This window comes from Sphaerodactylus townsendi, linkage group LG08 (genome assembly GCF_021028975.2).
Source record: "Sphaerodactylus townsendi isolate TG3544 linkage group LG08, MPM_Stown_v2.3, whole genome shotgun sequence".
Lineage (NCBI taxonomy): Eukaryota > Metazoa > Chordata > Lepidosauria > Squamata > Sphaerodactylidae > Sphaerodactylus > Sphaerodactylus townsendi.
In genome coordinates, this window is record NC_059432.1 from 72669021 (window position 1) to 72684698 (window position 15678).

The window sequence follows — 15678 nt, forward strand, 5'->3', positions numbered from 1 at the left end:
CTGGCGCCGCCATCTTGCTGTACGGCGGACGAGGGGGTGGAGACGAGGGAGGCGGAGGCCGGGCTGCCCGTGCGGCCTCCGGAGATGGTGATCTGCTGCGCGGCGCTGAATTGCTCCAACCGGCAAGGCAAAGCTTCCCGGGACCGAGCCGCCGTCTCCTTCCACAGGTAACTGGAGGGAGGGGAAGAACCGCTCGCACCTGAGAGGCAGGCAGGCGGAAGAGCTCTTCCCTCCTCCTCCTCTTACACAGCTTCGGACGGACGGACGCTTCCGTGGCCTCCCCCGCCCCTTTGGCCACAAAGCCCACGGCCTGCCCCACCCCCACGGCACTGCCACCTTCTCCCTGACTCCCTCACCTGCACTTCTTGGAGTCAGGAAGAATGTAGGTGCAACCCCATAGACAAAAAGGGACGATTCCCTCTTCCACATATGCACACTCTTCCTGCTTATCGGGGCGGGGGGGCGGGGGGGGAAGGTGCGAAGGGGGAAAGTTGCCTGAAACTCCCATCCTATTGCTTGGGTTAGTCAGAGAGAAAAGAGGTGAGGCACTCTGTACATGCTTGCCACCTAGCGACTAGTGGGTGAGGCCTAGCCTGCCACCAAGCTCCAGAGCTGAGCCATGGCTCAAACCTAACTAAGCTGTGCTTTGACCTCCCCTCTCTCAGATGTGTCATATGTGGTTGTTTGAAGGTTGTTTGCCTGAAGGTTTGGGAAAGGGGGATATGCAGCCCCTCACTGCAGAAATGATGGTGCCGGCGCCCAGGGTGCAGCATATCTGACCCTGTTTGATTTGATGGAGGAGTGTCTTTCCTTGCTGTAGTTTGATGGGTGTTGTTTTTCCTGGAAGGTGCAGTAAGAGAGGGTGTAGTTGTGTGACTGGTCCCTGTCACACAGCTTTGAGATACACAGCACCCTTGACAGTTTCCCACATCTTGAAATGGATATGTGTTCCATTTTCATAGCTTTAAAGGCTGGGGAAAGAAATAACCCTGAAAAAAAACAGGCCAATCTTTATGATAAATAAGAATTTTCCAGTGCCTTTTATAAAAACATAGTATGTCTTTCTTCTTCACTGTAAAGATCATGAATTAAAAATATGCCTACACACTCTCACCTACTTTGGGAGGCTATTACAGTGCTACAGTTTCTTTCAGTTGAGTAAATCACTTCAGTTTATCTTCCCCATTGTAACAACTGTATCAAAGCTTATTTTTAAAAGACATACTTCAGATGATTAAAAACCAATGGGATAGCAGTTATTTTAATGTAAAGCTAAAACTGTTCTCAGAAATTAGTCAGTAATTATATCAAATCTATATGTGCATTTTTGGTTGGCATGCAGAATGTCTTGTGTCTATTTCAAAATGCAATTTTGTAATATTTTTGATACTGTTATTTATTTGGCAAAATATTATGCAGCCTTATAAATAGTAGCAGAGTTGTTTTCTGTCTGAAACAAAAAAAACCCACACCCACACCTTTTTCACTTAAAAGGGAAAGCAGTTGGACAGTGAAAATATGTACAGCACTATAACACTGAAATCCAGTGCAGTTGCTCCTGTCTAAGCCCATTGGTTTCAACTGTCTTAGACTGGAGTAACTCTGGTATAGGAGAGTGCTGTAAATGCACTGTAAACTTATAAAACCTTGAAATGAAGAACAAAAAAATTGCTTTGCTAGATCTGAGCAGGTTCCTTTAGTTCAGCATTCTGTTTCCATCATGAGCTTACAAGCAAAGCAAGAAGGTGTTGGCTATTATAGGTTCCCGAGCTGTGTGGCCATGGTATGGTATTTTTTGTTCCTAATGTTTCACTTGCATCTACGCCTGGCACCTTAGAGATATGTTACAGCAAGATGTGTTTCTTCAGAGATGTGTGCCATGGAGAGAATCACTGTGATATACTTTTGAAGATGCCAGCCATAGATGTGGGTGTGAAATGTTAGGAGCAAGAACTACCAGACCACAGCCACACAGCCCAGAAAACCTACAACAGCCAGTTGATTCCAGCCATGAAAGCCTTCAACAATACAAGAAGGTGATATTCATGTCCTGCTTGTTCCCAGCAGTTGGTACTCAAAACTACACACACTCTGAATTTAGAAATTCCGTTTACCTATTATGGATAATAGGTATTATGGACAACAACTTTTGATCAGTTTGTCCTTCATAAGCGTTTTTTCCTTACACAGAGCTTCAATATCAGTTTAGAAGCTCCCTATTAGCATGTTCCAGATATTTAAAAATGATTTCAAAACATCGCTGAGGGAGTTCATTTTGTTTGTGAAATGTGATCTTCTGGCATTAACCTATTCATTTCAGGCACAGATTTAAATTGTGAGTTGATCCCATTGGCACAAACAAGCGGTAAGTTAGCAAGAATGTTGTGTCAGCTAAATTAACTCTCTGAATAGAAACCATTCTTTGTGTGCAATAGAATTCTATATTTTGTTTGCTTAGATATCTTTTTTGTTTTTGTAATAGAAAATTTAAACATTACATGCACTGGATTTCAGTGTTATAGTGCTGTACATATTTTCACTGTTCAACTGCTTTCCCTTTTAAGTGAAAAAGGTGTGGTTGTGGGTTTTTTTGTTTTAGACAGAAAACAAAACTGCTGTTCTGTCTATAAAAATGAGTGGTATATTACATAAGAATATAAGAACATAGGATGTGCCTCGATGGATCAATGAATAGTCCAGCATACAGTTTTTACACACTGGCCAGCCAATTGCCTTGGAGGACCAACAAACAGGGCACAGAAGGCAAGGCCTTTTTCCGATGTTGCCTCCTAGCACTGGCCTGCTGCGTCTAGATGTGGAGGTTCCCAGCAAACATCATAGCTGGTAGCCATTGACTAGATACATCAAACGTTTGTTTTAAAGTAGTCTGCGCTAGTAACCATCACTTATTCCACAATTTACAGTGCAATCCTAAACAGAGTTATACCTTTCAAAGGCCATTGCAATCAGTAGGGTTAGAAAAGTGTGATTTGGTTTAGGATTGCAGTGTTGATTCTTACACATTGAGTGAAGTACTTCCTTCTGTCTGTCCTGAATGTATCATCCTTAATGCCTAATAAAGGTCTAAAAGAAGAAAAGAAAGAAGAAGTATCATCCATCAAATTCATTGGGCTCCTCTGAGTTCTAGTACTGTGGAAGAGGCAGAAGAAGTAATCCCTTTGCACTTTTCCCAGGCATAATTTTATAAGACTAAAGTGAAAAGCTCCACACAGTTAAACCTTTCTTCATAGGAAAAGCTCTGCAACGCCTTGATCATCTTTGTTTCCATCTTCTGCTCTTTTCCTGTTTCTGCAGTAACCATTTTAGGCAGAGTGACAGACAGTGCGCTCAATATTCCAGTTGAGGTCACATCATAAATGTGTGTATACAAAGGCATTGCAGCACTGGCCATTTTATTTTCTGTCTCTTTCCTTCTACAGGGAAAGCATGGTGTAGTGGTTAAGAGCAGGTGGATTCTAATCTGGAGAACCGGGTTTGATTCTCCACTCCTCCACCTGAGTGGCAGAGTCTTATCTGGTGAACCAGGTGTGTTTTCACACTCCTACATTCCTGCTTGGCCCAGTCACAGTTCTTCGGAACTCTCTCAGGCCCACCTACCTCACAAGGTGTCTGTTGTTGGGAGAGGAAGGGTAAGGAGTTTATAAGCCCCTTTGACTCTCCTTATGGGAGAGAAAGGCGGGGTATAAATCAAAACTCTTCTTCTCCTCCTCCCCCACCCCACCATGAAGTTTGCCTTTTTCACTGTTACATAGTGAGTTGATTTTTTCATTGAGCTATCCACTATGATCCGAAAAATTCTCTCTCAATCACTAAACAGTTCAATATGTATGTATCAATGTATATTTGGCTGTGTTGCATTTACTTTCCCTTAACTTCATTTGCCATATTGTTGCCCAGTCACCCAAATTGAAAAAATCCTCTTGGAACTTTTTGCATTCACTTTTGTTCTCAACAACCCAAATAATTTGTTTTTATCTGCAAATTTTGCCACTGGACTACTCTTCCTCCAATTCCAGATTCTTTACAAACAAATTAAATAATACTAGATCCAATACAGATTCCTGTGGGATCCCACTTCTTACTTGGTTCCCCGGCCAGAACTGTCCCTTATTCTCTGCTTTTGGTCATTTAACCAATTTTTAATTCATAACAGGACCTTTTTTCTTATCTCACAACTTCTAATGAGTCTCATATGTCTTTGATAAAGGACCTTGTCAGATGCCTTTTGGAAGTCTAAATATATAATGTCTTCTTTATTACCCTTATCCACATGCTTGTTAACTCTCTCTAAGAACTCTAGAAGGTCAGTGAGGCAAAAGTTCCCTTTGCAGAAGTCATGCTGATTTTTCCCTCACTGTGTTTTTTATCTGGGGGTGGAGCCAACTTTAATCAGCTTCCTGTGACCTTTCAGTCGGGGAACGCCCCTTTTGCTGGGATGGTCTTATGCCGGCAAAAAGACAGATGCTGCCCCCTGGGCATCATGGGAGTTTACAGGGCGGCCAGGGATTGATTGATTGATTGATTGATTGATTGATTGATTGATTGATTGATTGATTGATTGATTGATTGATTGATTGATTGATTGGGTGATGACCCTACCCTGCTCCTGATCTGGCCTGGCAAACCATGCCCACGTGTCAGTCTGATGCAGCCCAATGTCAACCACCTCCCCCAGTGCCATTCTGGACTAACAAGCCCATAGAGGGCTCGCCTGCCAAGGTAGCTCCCCCCCCCCCGTGCTGATCTGGACTGGCAAGCCTGCTGGGGGCTCACCAGCTGAGGCAGCCATCCCCACCCCCAGCCCAACCAAGTCACATTTATGTCATTTCCAGTCCTCATAATAAATCAGTTGACACCCCTGCTTGAGAACCAAAACACTGGTCTGAATTTTCAAACTGTAAAGGCAAACTGTGTGTTCTTTGATTCAGGTTTACCAGCTGATAATGAACCATGGTTTTGGTATTGATGACGTGACAATAAGTGGGCAACCTTAATTATAGTTTGATTTGTTGTCTTGGTTGAGCCAACATATTTCATTGTCATAAACTTTACTGAAGTTGTATTCAGACTCTTTCTTTATTGCTGGATTAACACTGTAGCACTAAACCAAAAATGATTGAGAAGGCATATAATGGAAGAACTACAGGCTAGCATGGCCATAGTCAAATACCTTATCTTTCTACCTGCCAGAATCTTTCTAGTCTGCAGTTTGCGTTTGGACTATTGGTAACCAGTGTAGGAAATTGGAAAAGTTGCTTGTCAGTGTCAGATATGCTGAATCAGAGTAGCTGATTCTTCAAAACAGTAGAGTCAGAAAAAAGATTTTCCCATTCATACTACTTTATGTTCAATCTACAGTTGTGGTCTGCAACTAGTTGTTAACAAGGGATATATTTTGAATTGAAGAAAGACTGAATGGCCAGCACTGGTTTTATTTTCTACACATAGGCTCGTAACACCTGAACCAAGACAATACCTGAACCTCTAGCCTCCAGCATGAAGACCACCAAAGTGTTCCCTTTAAACATCTTTGCAGATCTCTACCATTCAACTAAACCTGATGTACACCTAGTCTGTGTTTTGCTGTTCATGCCAAAGGTGATTGAAGAGGATTTTGGCAGCTCAGGATAAAGCAATAATGTTGTCTTTTGCAGAGGCGTAGCTCCAGGGAGACTGGGGTGCACAACGCACCAGGCACGCACCCCTGTGGGGGGTTGGCGGGGACGGGGGCGGAGGACGCATCAGTGCACTGGGCACTTTCCCCCCCTTTTGGAAGGAGATTTGTGGAACCAGAGATTCTACAGCAGGGGTGGGGAACCTGCGGCTCTCCATATGTTCAGGAACTACAATTCCCATCAGCCCCTACCAGCATGGCCAATTGGCCATGCTGACAGCGGCTGATGGGAATTGTAGTTCCTGAACATCTGGAGAGCCGCAGGTTCCCTACCCCTGTTCTACAGGATGTTAATTAAGACCTTCAATGGCTTATTCTCAGCCTACAGAGAGCTGAAAGTGTTTCTTAATTGTACAAACTAGCTGCAGCCTGGTCCATAGATTCATACCTTGTGATCTGCCTTCCTATGGATGCTGAAGTCCAGCAAGAAATTGCTTAGACTATGCTGGTGGTAATTTCACCATGGTTGTCTGTCTGAAGATGTCAATTTATGATTGCTCTGCAGGCTGACCCTTCACAAAATTAAACATATGTAAACCCTTGGAAATCCTAGGACTGGAGTAAATTTAGAAGGATTTCTGGTTTATATGCGTTAACTGGGTTTTAGGTATTATTTTACTAGTGGTGATCATATTTATTCATTTTCTTAAAAAGTAATAAGGAAGAAAGCACAATGCTTAAAAAAAACCCCTACCATCCCTGTGACATTTTTATGCCAGAAATTGTACCAAACACTGTGTTTTTGTGCTCAGGAAAATGGATCCTGGAGATCTGTTCTGCTGGCAGTGGTACTTTGCTCTGGGGTGAGATGCCTTCCCACGTGCCTTCATACATCAGGAGAAGACTTTTTGTGCTGCAGGGAAGCATGGCCATTACCTGATCTGTGCTCTCTGAAGCTTTAGGCAAGCTTTAATTCCTGAATGTTACACATTATAGAGCTCTGACCTAGATAGCCTAGGCTAGCTCAATCCTATCAGGCCTCAGAAGCTAAGCAAGGTCAGCCTGGGTCAGTATTTGGATAGGAGACCACCATGGAATACCAGGGTTGCTAACAAACCACCTCTGAACATCTCTTGCCTTGAAAACCCTGCTGCAGGGTCACCATAAGTCAGCTGCAATTTGATGGCAACAAAATGCGATAGAAGAAGCCTACATAATACCTCTTTGTTCTTCTACACTATTTTGCAGGTTTCCATTGAAGGACACAAAGCGACTGATCCAGTGGTTAAAAGCTGTTCAGAGGGATAACTGGATTCCCAGCAAATATTCCTTTCTGTGCAGTGAGCACTTCACGAAAGAGAGCTTTTCGAAACGGCTGGAAGACCAGCACCGGCTACTGAAGCCCACAGCTGTGCCGACCATTTTCCACCTTTCAGAAAAAAGGGGAGATGGCAGGGATTATGTCAAGAGGAGGAGGAAAGTAGCAAGCCAGGCTCTGGGCAGAGATGGCAGTCAACCAAAGGAAGGCAACTGTGAGATAATGGATGGGGTCTTGTCTTCTGACCAAGACTTGATAATGGATGGGACTCAAGAAATGGAGCAAATGACTCTTCAAGCTGAAATTGGGTCACTGTCTGAGCAGGGGGAGAATTTCCAGGTGCAGCTCGAAGGCTCCCTTAGAAGAATACTAGCTGATAACCTAGTCACAAAAGTGGCCCAGAATAAGCCGGAAAAGCCTTCTGTGGAGGATTGTTCTGAAATGGTCATCCATCCTGGGAATCTGAAAATAGACCGAAGTGGTATATCAGAAGATGATTTCACGCCTCCAGTGTCTGGAGCTTGCAAATTTATTGGCTCCCTTCACTCATACAGCTTTTTTTCCAAACACACTAGAGAGAAGTCATCTTTTCCAAAGGAGCCACTGGAAAGGAAACGGCTGAGAAGAAATGTTGAACCTAGTTGTAGTAGTAACATGGCGGAGCAGGATGGAAGTTTAATGGAAACCTCACCTACTTCCTCTCTTACTGTTGTTCCCCAAAAACCTTCCCAAAGCCTGTCTGCGTCCCCTGCAGATCTGACTCCTAAACCTGCAACGGAAGCTGTTGTAGGTCAGAAGGGAGACGCTGATGCCAACCCCATGTCAATCAACGAGGTCATCATGTCTGCTTCAGGAGCCTGCAAGCTCATTGACTCTCTCCATTCATACTGCTTTTCCTCTAGGCATAGCAAAAGCCAGGTGTGCTGCTTAAGAGAGCAGGTGGAGAAGAAGAACGGGGAGCTGAAACTGTTGAGACAGAAGGTCAGTCGCTCTGACAGCCAAGTTAGAAAGCTGAAGGAAAAGCTAGATGAACTGAAGAGGATCAATTTCCCATTCCTGAGCAACCTGCTGTCCCAGGACTGTGGTCAGTATTTTGTGCACGTACACACAACGGGGGCACGATTGCTATCAACATAAATCCTGTCTAGCTGAGTATAACCTATTTCTCACAACAGTGTTTCAGGCCTGTTTACCTGTTACTTCCCTGCATGTGATCATTTTACCTAGCAGAGCATATAGCCCTAATTCATATTTAATGTTATTGGTATTGTCCCCTATATATATGTCATGCGCCAGTGCATGGGGGGAAGGGGGAATTTGCTCTTCTAGGAATGGACATTTCTGGGCTTATAGATTTTACTAGTGGGTTGCTAGTAGTAATAGGCTACTAGTATTTCAGTTTTCATCTTGCCTGGAAGTTGCCTAAAGGTTATTTTTGCCCACTATGTATCTCATGTTCATATACTATAGGATGATTCTATATCCTCCTTATTTCACCAGTGCGTGTATGATGTTTATGTATATTTCTATACCACCCTTTCTGATCAAATTACATATATATAAAATCCTACTTTAGTAATTGTCATGATTAAATACAGTTGCAATTTGAATACCTCTGAAAAGCTGTAAAATCCCAAAATATCATTTACTGTACACTTTTCCCCCAGACCCTAGGCAGATAGTTATTTCTTGGCTAAAGGGAGCAGGCCTCGTGGCTACAGTACATAATTAGTGGTGAACTCAGTGCTGTGGCCCAGCAAGCATATTCATGCATACAACCAAAGCACTTGAAAGGTGGCAGCAAGTAAGAAACACTTTACTCCTCCCACTGCAACACAAGTGATTGGAAAGAACAGGAAGAATCGACAGAGAAAAGATTAAAATAGAGCAATGAGGAAAAGTGAGGAATGTGTGAGTGAGAAGAGAGAACAATTCAGTCTGTAGTATCTTAAGCATGGTGACCTGTCTGAATGATTGCGTGGAGCCATGGCTGCCTTCCAGAGCAAATAAGTTTCCTTAAATCTCTTTAAGAAGTTGCTTGGCATAGTTAGCTAATGTGGTCTGTGGATCTCTGCGCCAACCATTCTCCTCCAGTGCTCTTAGAACGGACCAGACAGGTTCTAGGAGAGGCATGTCAAACATGTGTCCCGAGGGCCACATTCGGCCCCTTCATAGGGCTTATCAGGCCTGTGAGCCAACTGAGGCAATCCCCTGTCACTCCCAATTGGGCATTTGTTTTTACTGGGAAGAGGGGGAAAATTGGATATGCTTGACTCTCCTAGTAATCTGTCTGGGTCATGCTGAAGATGTTAAATTTGTCAATCTGCTGCAGTGCTATAATGATTAGGCCATTTATCTTTGGATAGAGACTACAGTGAGTTACAGCACTCTGTTCCGTACAATGGAGTAGAATACAGAATTCTGTGTGTGCACAGTGACTTCCTTTGCTGGTTGGTTGCTTTTTCTCATAAGAATGACAGAAATGTAAAGGAAGCAACTGTGATTTTGATACATAACTGTTTTCTGACAGAATATCAACTTTATTTGTAGGGTAAATCTGACTTGACCATAGAAACAGAAATTATCTGGAGGACTTTGATTAATAAAAAGGAAATCTAGATGTTAAGTCTGAATTCTACTAATTTGTTTGATTTAAGCAGAAATGTTTTCCTCATGGTTTATGGATATCAGTTTTGGCAGCATAAAATATTCCTAGTGTATATATTTATTTGTAAATGTTTGTATGTAAATCCTTCTGAAGCCTGCAAAAGTATGAGTTAAGACTTGCCAGATTTTATTGGTTAAGTATACAGAAAAAGATTATTCCTGTACAGGCTTGCTAGTTGGACTTTCTTCACTCCCTTGTTCTTTGCCTCTCTCTTGGATTCTGGGTCGTACAGTAATGGGATCTAAAGCTGAAGGTTTATCTTCATTGTGTGCTGCCAATGTGTACTTCATCCTCAAAAACTGATAAGGCAATAGGCACCAGTAAGAATTGCAAACGTAAAAACAATATATGACACCACTTTCTCTAATGTGCACTATAAGTAAACTACAAGTCCCAGCATACAGTGGGTTGACCTCTATGCAGAGTTGCAAGGTTGTTTCCTGTCGTGTCTTTTTGTTAAGATGAGCGCAGAGTGTTTCCTGGACACTAGGGAAAGATTAGCGATCTAGAGTGAACAAGCTAGAAACAGCTTTGTGAGATATGGCAAGCAATGAAATAAATGCAGGTAAAATCTGAAGCAGTTAATTTTTTTAAATCAAAGTACTTTCTGAAAGCGGTGGTTTGGGCTCCCTTTTTTCTTCTGGGTCTGTTGCATGATTTTTCAGGGTGCTGTTCTCAGTATCAGTATAGGTTTGTTTCAGTAGAAGGCATAGTATATGTGTTCCACCGCTTGTATTGATATCTGTTTTGAGGTGTTCACTTATTACTGGGACCCTGAAACTGCATCTGTAATAAGAAACCTCAGAACTGTGCACTACCTCTTGGGTAGAAGTTGGCAACCAAAGAAAATAGTTTCATGTTCTTCCTGTTTAGATATTAACTTCTACTTGTGGTGAGGGGCACAAGGGATCATGACAAGCAAAGAGAGCCTTTGTGCATTTCAGTATACGCAAGCGCTCCTTTGGGGAAGCGTGAAGGTCAAGTTCTGAACAAGTCCAGGTTTCACGTTTGCAATTTAAATCATACCAGTACATGTTTACACTTTGGGAGGGGAATCTGGAACAGCTGCCTAGGTAAGGCGACAAAAAACTAGCGCTCATAAAAGAAGAGGAGCAATGAAGGAGAACAGCTGCAGGAGAACAACCAGATAGCCAGGTTAGGCCACTATGATAAAATGCGTATGATTAGTAAATTGATATGTTCGAAGGGGATCCGCAACTGGGCCGCACGTCAGCAGTGTTTCTGATTAAATATGTGAGCTTTTGAGTGGCCCAGAAGGGGTGATAGCATGAAAAAGTGAGCAAGGAGATGAGGCTGAAGCTGTGCAGACCAGGGGGTTGCTTGCTGATTAGACTAATTAAAGATGGCTGACTAGCTAATCCTCTAAACTACTGCAAGTATTTATACCTTTTGCATTCTTGCTCCATTGGACACAAAATGAAAAGTTGAAGCATCAGTCGTCTTTACAGGGTCAGACTCGCAATTGTGAACCTGTTGATTCGAAGTCAATATATGCAGCACATGCAATTCCTGCTTCAAAGACTAGCTGATCCTTAGTATGGACCTAGCAGAAAGCATGCCATTTGTTTTGCAGTCCAGTGTCGCTTTTCAAATGGTCCCTGTGGTTGTGATGAACACGATGATACGTTCACACAAAAATTAAGAGGCCGTGGGACCAGCTTGACTTTGTGCTGAGGTGAAAAGGCATTTTTTCCACAGTTTAGTTGAGTTTATTAATTTTATAAACCGTCCTTCTCCTTGGGGCTCAGGTCGGTGAACAACAATTTTAAAACATACATTAAAACACAGTATAAAATTTCAGTATACTCGATAAACCAGAACCATAAAATGTAGATGGCGTCATGCTTCTCTCCCCTCCCTACCCTCGTGCCCATGGGAGGCCAGATGGAATGGTAGATGTGCCTAACCAGGCTGACCAAATGCCTGGTGGAACAGATCCGTCTTGCAGGCCCTGCAAAAACTCTGCAAGTCTCGCAGGGCCCTGATTTCCTTGGGGAACCTGTTCCACCAGGTAGGGGCCAGGGCTGAAAAGGCCCTGGCCCTTGTAGAGGCCAGCCTGATCACTTTTGGACCAGGGATCACCAATAAGTCCTCCTCTGAAGAGCGGAGGGGCCTACAGGGCAATATGGGGAGAGGTGGGTCCCTCAGGTATGCCTGAGTTGTTGTCATAATACAGATTAGGCCTGGAGAGCAAAGGCTAGTTTGATCAGATTTTGGAAGGTGAGCAGGGTCAGCCCTGGTTAGTACTTGGATGAGAGACCACTGAGGAATTCCAGGGTTGCTACACAGAGGCAGGGAATGGCAAACCACCTCTGTTTCTCTCTTGCAATGAAAACCCTAGGGGATCACCATATGTCAGTTGAGACTTGACAGCAATAACAACAACCACAACACAGATTGAGAGACTTGCACTCCGACCCAGAACCTGCAGTGAGTTTTTGTGAGAGGGAATAAAGTCAATATTTAATTTCATGATAAGATTCTAGAGAACACTGGCACTAAACGAGAGCATGGGAGTGGCCAGTGGTAGAGCATCTGCTTGGCATGCAAAGAGTCCCAGGTTCTACCCCCTTCCTCTCCACTTAAGGATCTGATAGTAGGTGATGGGAAAGACCTCAGCCTGAGATCCTGGAGAGCTGCTGCCGGTTTGAGTAGACAATACTGACCCTTGATGCCCCAGTTGTCTGATTCTGTATAAGGCAGCTTCATGCGTGAATCCAATATGGACCTGTATTGCATCCCCTCAGTGTTTATTTTGAAGTGTAATATTATTTTAATCCACTAGATGGTAGCAACAAACCAGGTTTTTCTTCCTCTTGTAACCTGGATGACTTTTATGAGTTCCCCAAGGAAAAGATATGATTAAACTGTTTTACTAGCCTCACAGAAATAGTAACTTGTGCTTAAATGTTAGCACTGTTTCTACACTTGTCGTGAAAAGTAAAACATTTTCCATGAGATCTGCTATAACGAAGAGACAAATGCATTCCAATTGCGTATCTTCGTCAGAGCCGAAAAAGAGGTTATGGTGCTAATAGCTGCTCTGCATGGAATAAAGTTAATTTTGTAATATTCACCAGCAGTGTGAGTGTGCATCAGGGTTGCCAGCTCTGGGTTGGAAAATACCTGGAGATTTTTGGGGTGGAGCCTAAGGAGGGCAGGGTTTGCAGAGGGGAGGGGCTTCAATGGGGTGGAATGCCATAGAGTCCACCTTCCAAAGCAGCCATTTTCTCCGGGTGGTTTCTGTCACTTGGACATCCGTTGTAATAGTTGGAGATCTCCAGCCGCCACCTGGAGGCTGGCAACCCTAGTGTGCTTGTGGTTCTGTTTTTTCAGAATCATGTTTACAAATAAAGTTTTGAAGCTCTTCCATGGAAAGTCCATTTTTCATCCCACCTAACCTGTAATTCCATTGTAGCTCCAGTTTCTGATTATCTTGAGTAGCCAGGACAGTTAAAGCTTTTTAAAAAATGGATCCAAACAAAGGTCTCTCAATACAGACAGTTCTAATGTGAATACTTCATGTACTACTGTATAGCTTATACATTCTGAAACATCAAAAATATAAAAGTACAATCCTATGTTGCCACCTTTCCTGCATTTTAGAACTAGGCATTTGTAGAGTGTGGGTTGTAACCCAAAAGTCTGGCATATTTTCCCATAGAACATTTATTTGTGATTTTTAGTTTCCCTTTCTGTTCATTCTAATAAAAATGTAGTACTTTCTATCTATTAGTTAAGTATCGAGGTAGGCAAGTTTGAGTCTCTGGCCATTCTTTATCTGATTTCTGGACACTAGTGAAGACCCTCACCTTCAAACTATTCATGAAAATGGCACATATCCATTATTGGTGATAACTATGTGGCTCAGTGTTCCTGTTGTATCTTTCACTTGCTTATTTAATTGGTAAGCAAATGTTTTATAATATATATTATCTCATGCCATTCCTTTTTATGTTATGTATATAGACTACTAGCAGGGCATCTTTCTCTTTGTTTATGCTTATGGTACATATTAATATTATTCCTAGGGTTTAAATGAAGCTTATACTAATAATTATGGATAGAGCCTTTCCAAGCAAATTGTTGTAGCTTAGTGAAAGTCTCTTCCAGTGGGATAAGGATGCATATTTTCATTTGTCCTTCAAGTTAGACTTGAGAAGCTATTCTAAGAAGACTTTCTTATATTTGGTTTGGGGAGCTTCTGTAAATCTATGATTTCATGAGGTCAGGGGCTCCCAACATGATGCCCACTGACACCTTTCCAAGTGACTGTCAAGTAGAGCCACCAACCTACAGGTGATGGCTGGTGATCTCTTGGAATTGCAATTGATCTGCAGGCAACAGAGATCAGTTCATCTGGATAAAATGGCTACCTTGGAAGGCAGACTATGGCATTATACTTGATTGAAATTCCTTCCCTCATCGAAACCCTGTTCTCCTCAGGCTCCACCCTCAAAATCTCCAAGTATTTCCCAACTTACAAGCTGGCAATCCTACCGCCAAGTGTTTTTAGAAAGTGGGTGGGGCCAGGTAGGCCCTTTGCCCAGCAGGGCTTCTGATTGGCCATCGGACATTTGATTGATTGTGCAGCTTTTAAAAAAGGTTGTTTCAGCTACAGCTACCATCCAAGCTCAAGGATCTTTATTATGTGACTTAAGGTGAATTGTGTCAGCTACTGTATGGCTGGCTTCACCTCCTATGGCAGCCATTTAGTGACTGCCATTTTGTGGTTGCATCTATCATACTGTGTCAGAATTCCAAAGGTCCCCACAGGTTCAAAAAGGTTAGGGATCCCTGCGCTAGTAAATGGTTAAGATTCTGAAGAGATGAAGATGGTAATCGAGATATAGAAATGAGTTTCCATATTAGAGAGAATTCAGGTCACCATCAAAGAATGAGGAAATCTCATATTGTTGGTATTTAGCAAACATTCGTAAGTAATGGTAATCAGATAACTTAGGAGATACGTAGTCTGTCTTTCTTGTCAATCATTTACATTTCAGTTGGTGGGCATTATTTTTCCTTTTACCCATACTCATTTAGAAGTTATAGTTTTGTTTTGACACTGTTTTTGTACTGCGGACTTTTAGGCTTATAGCTCACAGTTATTATGCTGTACCCTCTCTCTTAATAGCTATGACTATCCTGAAATTAATTTTCAAACAGTGAATGGGAGGTTTGGTAAGAAGCTCTTTTTTCTGACCCCTCAGTGAGAAATCATAATGTTGTAGAAGACTTCAGCGTTATGGTTCAGTTCCTTGAGTGGAAGCAAGATTTAGCACACTTTATTGGATCTTCCAAGTGTGACTGCAGTTCCCTTTGGTTCTACTGGACAACTTATCCCCAAGGATTTAAAAAAACCTTAAATATCTGCCTGTAATTCAAATATTGTCTCTTTTCTGTAGCAATAGAGAACAGTGATGAGTTTTTTGTCTAACATTTTTCATATTTGAAGATTATCAAGCCCAGCCTTTATCTCTCTTAGCTAAAATGCACAGCACTTTCCAATGTAATTTTTGTGCACTTTATTGACTTAATTACTTTTTTTTAAAATGTGGTCAGATCTTTTGTAGCTCAGACACCTGAGAATGAAACTTACAAGAATAAAGGCCAGTATATGGAAACTTCTGCAAACAGTTCCTGTTCAGTTAATTCCTGGTCATTCGCTGGTTTTGATGCCCTGTGTGTGGTGCTTATTTGTTTCAGTACTACTGGAAATTGTGCTCTGGTATTTATCTGTTGCACCAGTCAAATTCAGTGCTAAAAAAGTGTTTGAGGAATAATGAAATGTCTGACAGATAGCTATCTGGTAAAAACTGTTCTCTTCTTTTCCTTCTATTTGTGATCTTCGAATTTCACTTCTCTTAATTTTTAAACCTACCTTATCCTAAAGGTTTATGAGGATAACAGCACAGTACTTTAAAAGCATATGTACAAGAGACCTAGTTAGCATCCATTTAAAATGCAAAATGTTGGGACAGCCACAATCAACTCCAGCCCAGGAGAGCCAACACAAACAGATCGCTTCACCCT

The 15678-nt window shown here is 42.4% G+C and overlaps 1 protein-coding gene across 1 annotated transcript in view; it reads left to right on the forward strand.

Moving 5' to 3' along the window:
- The first annotated feature begins 10 nt into the window (after positions 1-10).
- THAP4 (THAP domain containing 4) overlaps positions 11-15678 on the forward strand; it is a 29640-nt gene continuing 13972 nt past the window's right edge. Inside the window, exons 1-2 of the mRNA XM_048507017.1 lie at positions 11-167; positions 6884-8037. Coding sequence (XP_048362974.1) covers positions 85-167; positions 6884-8037 — 1237 coding nt within the window. The 5' untranslated portion in view covers positions 11-84. The remainder of the gene's footprint in view (positions 168-6883; positions 8038-15678) is intronic.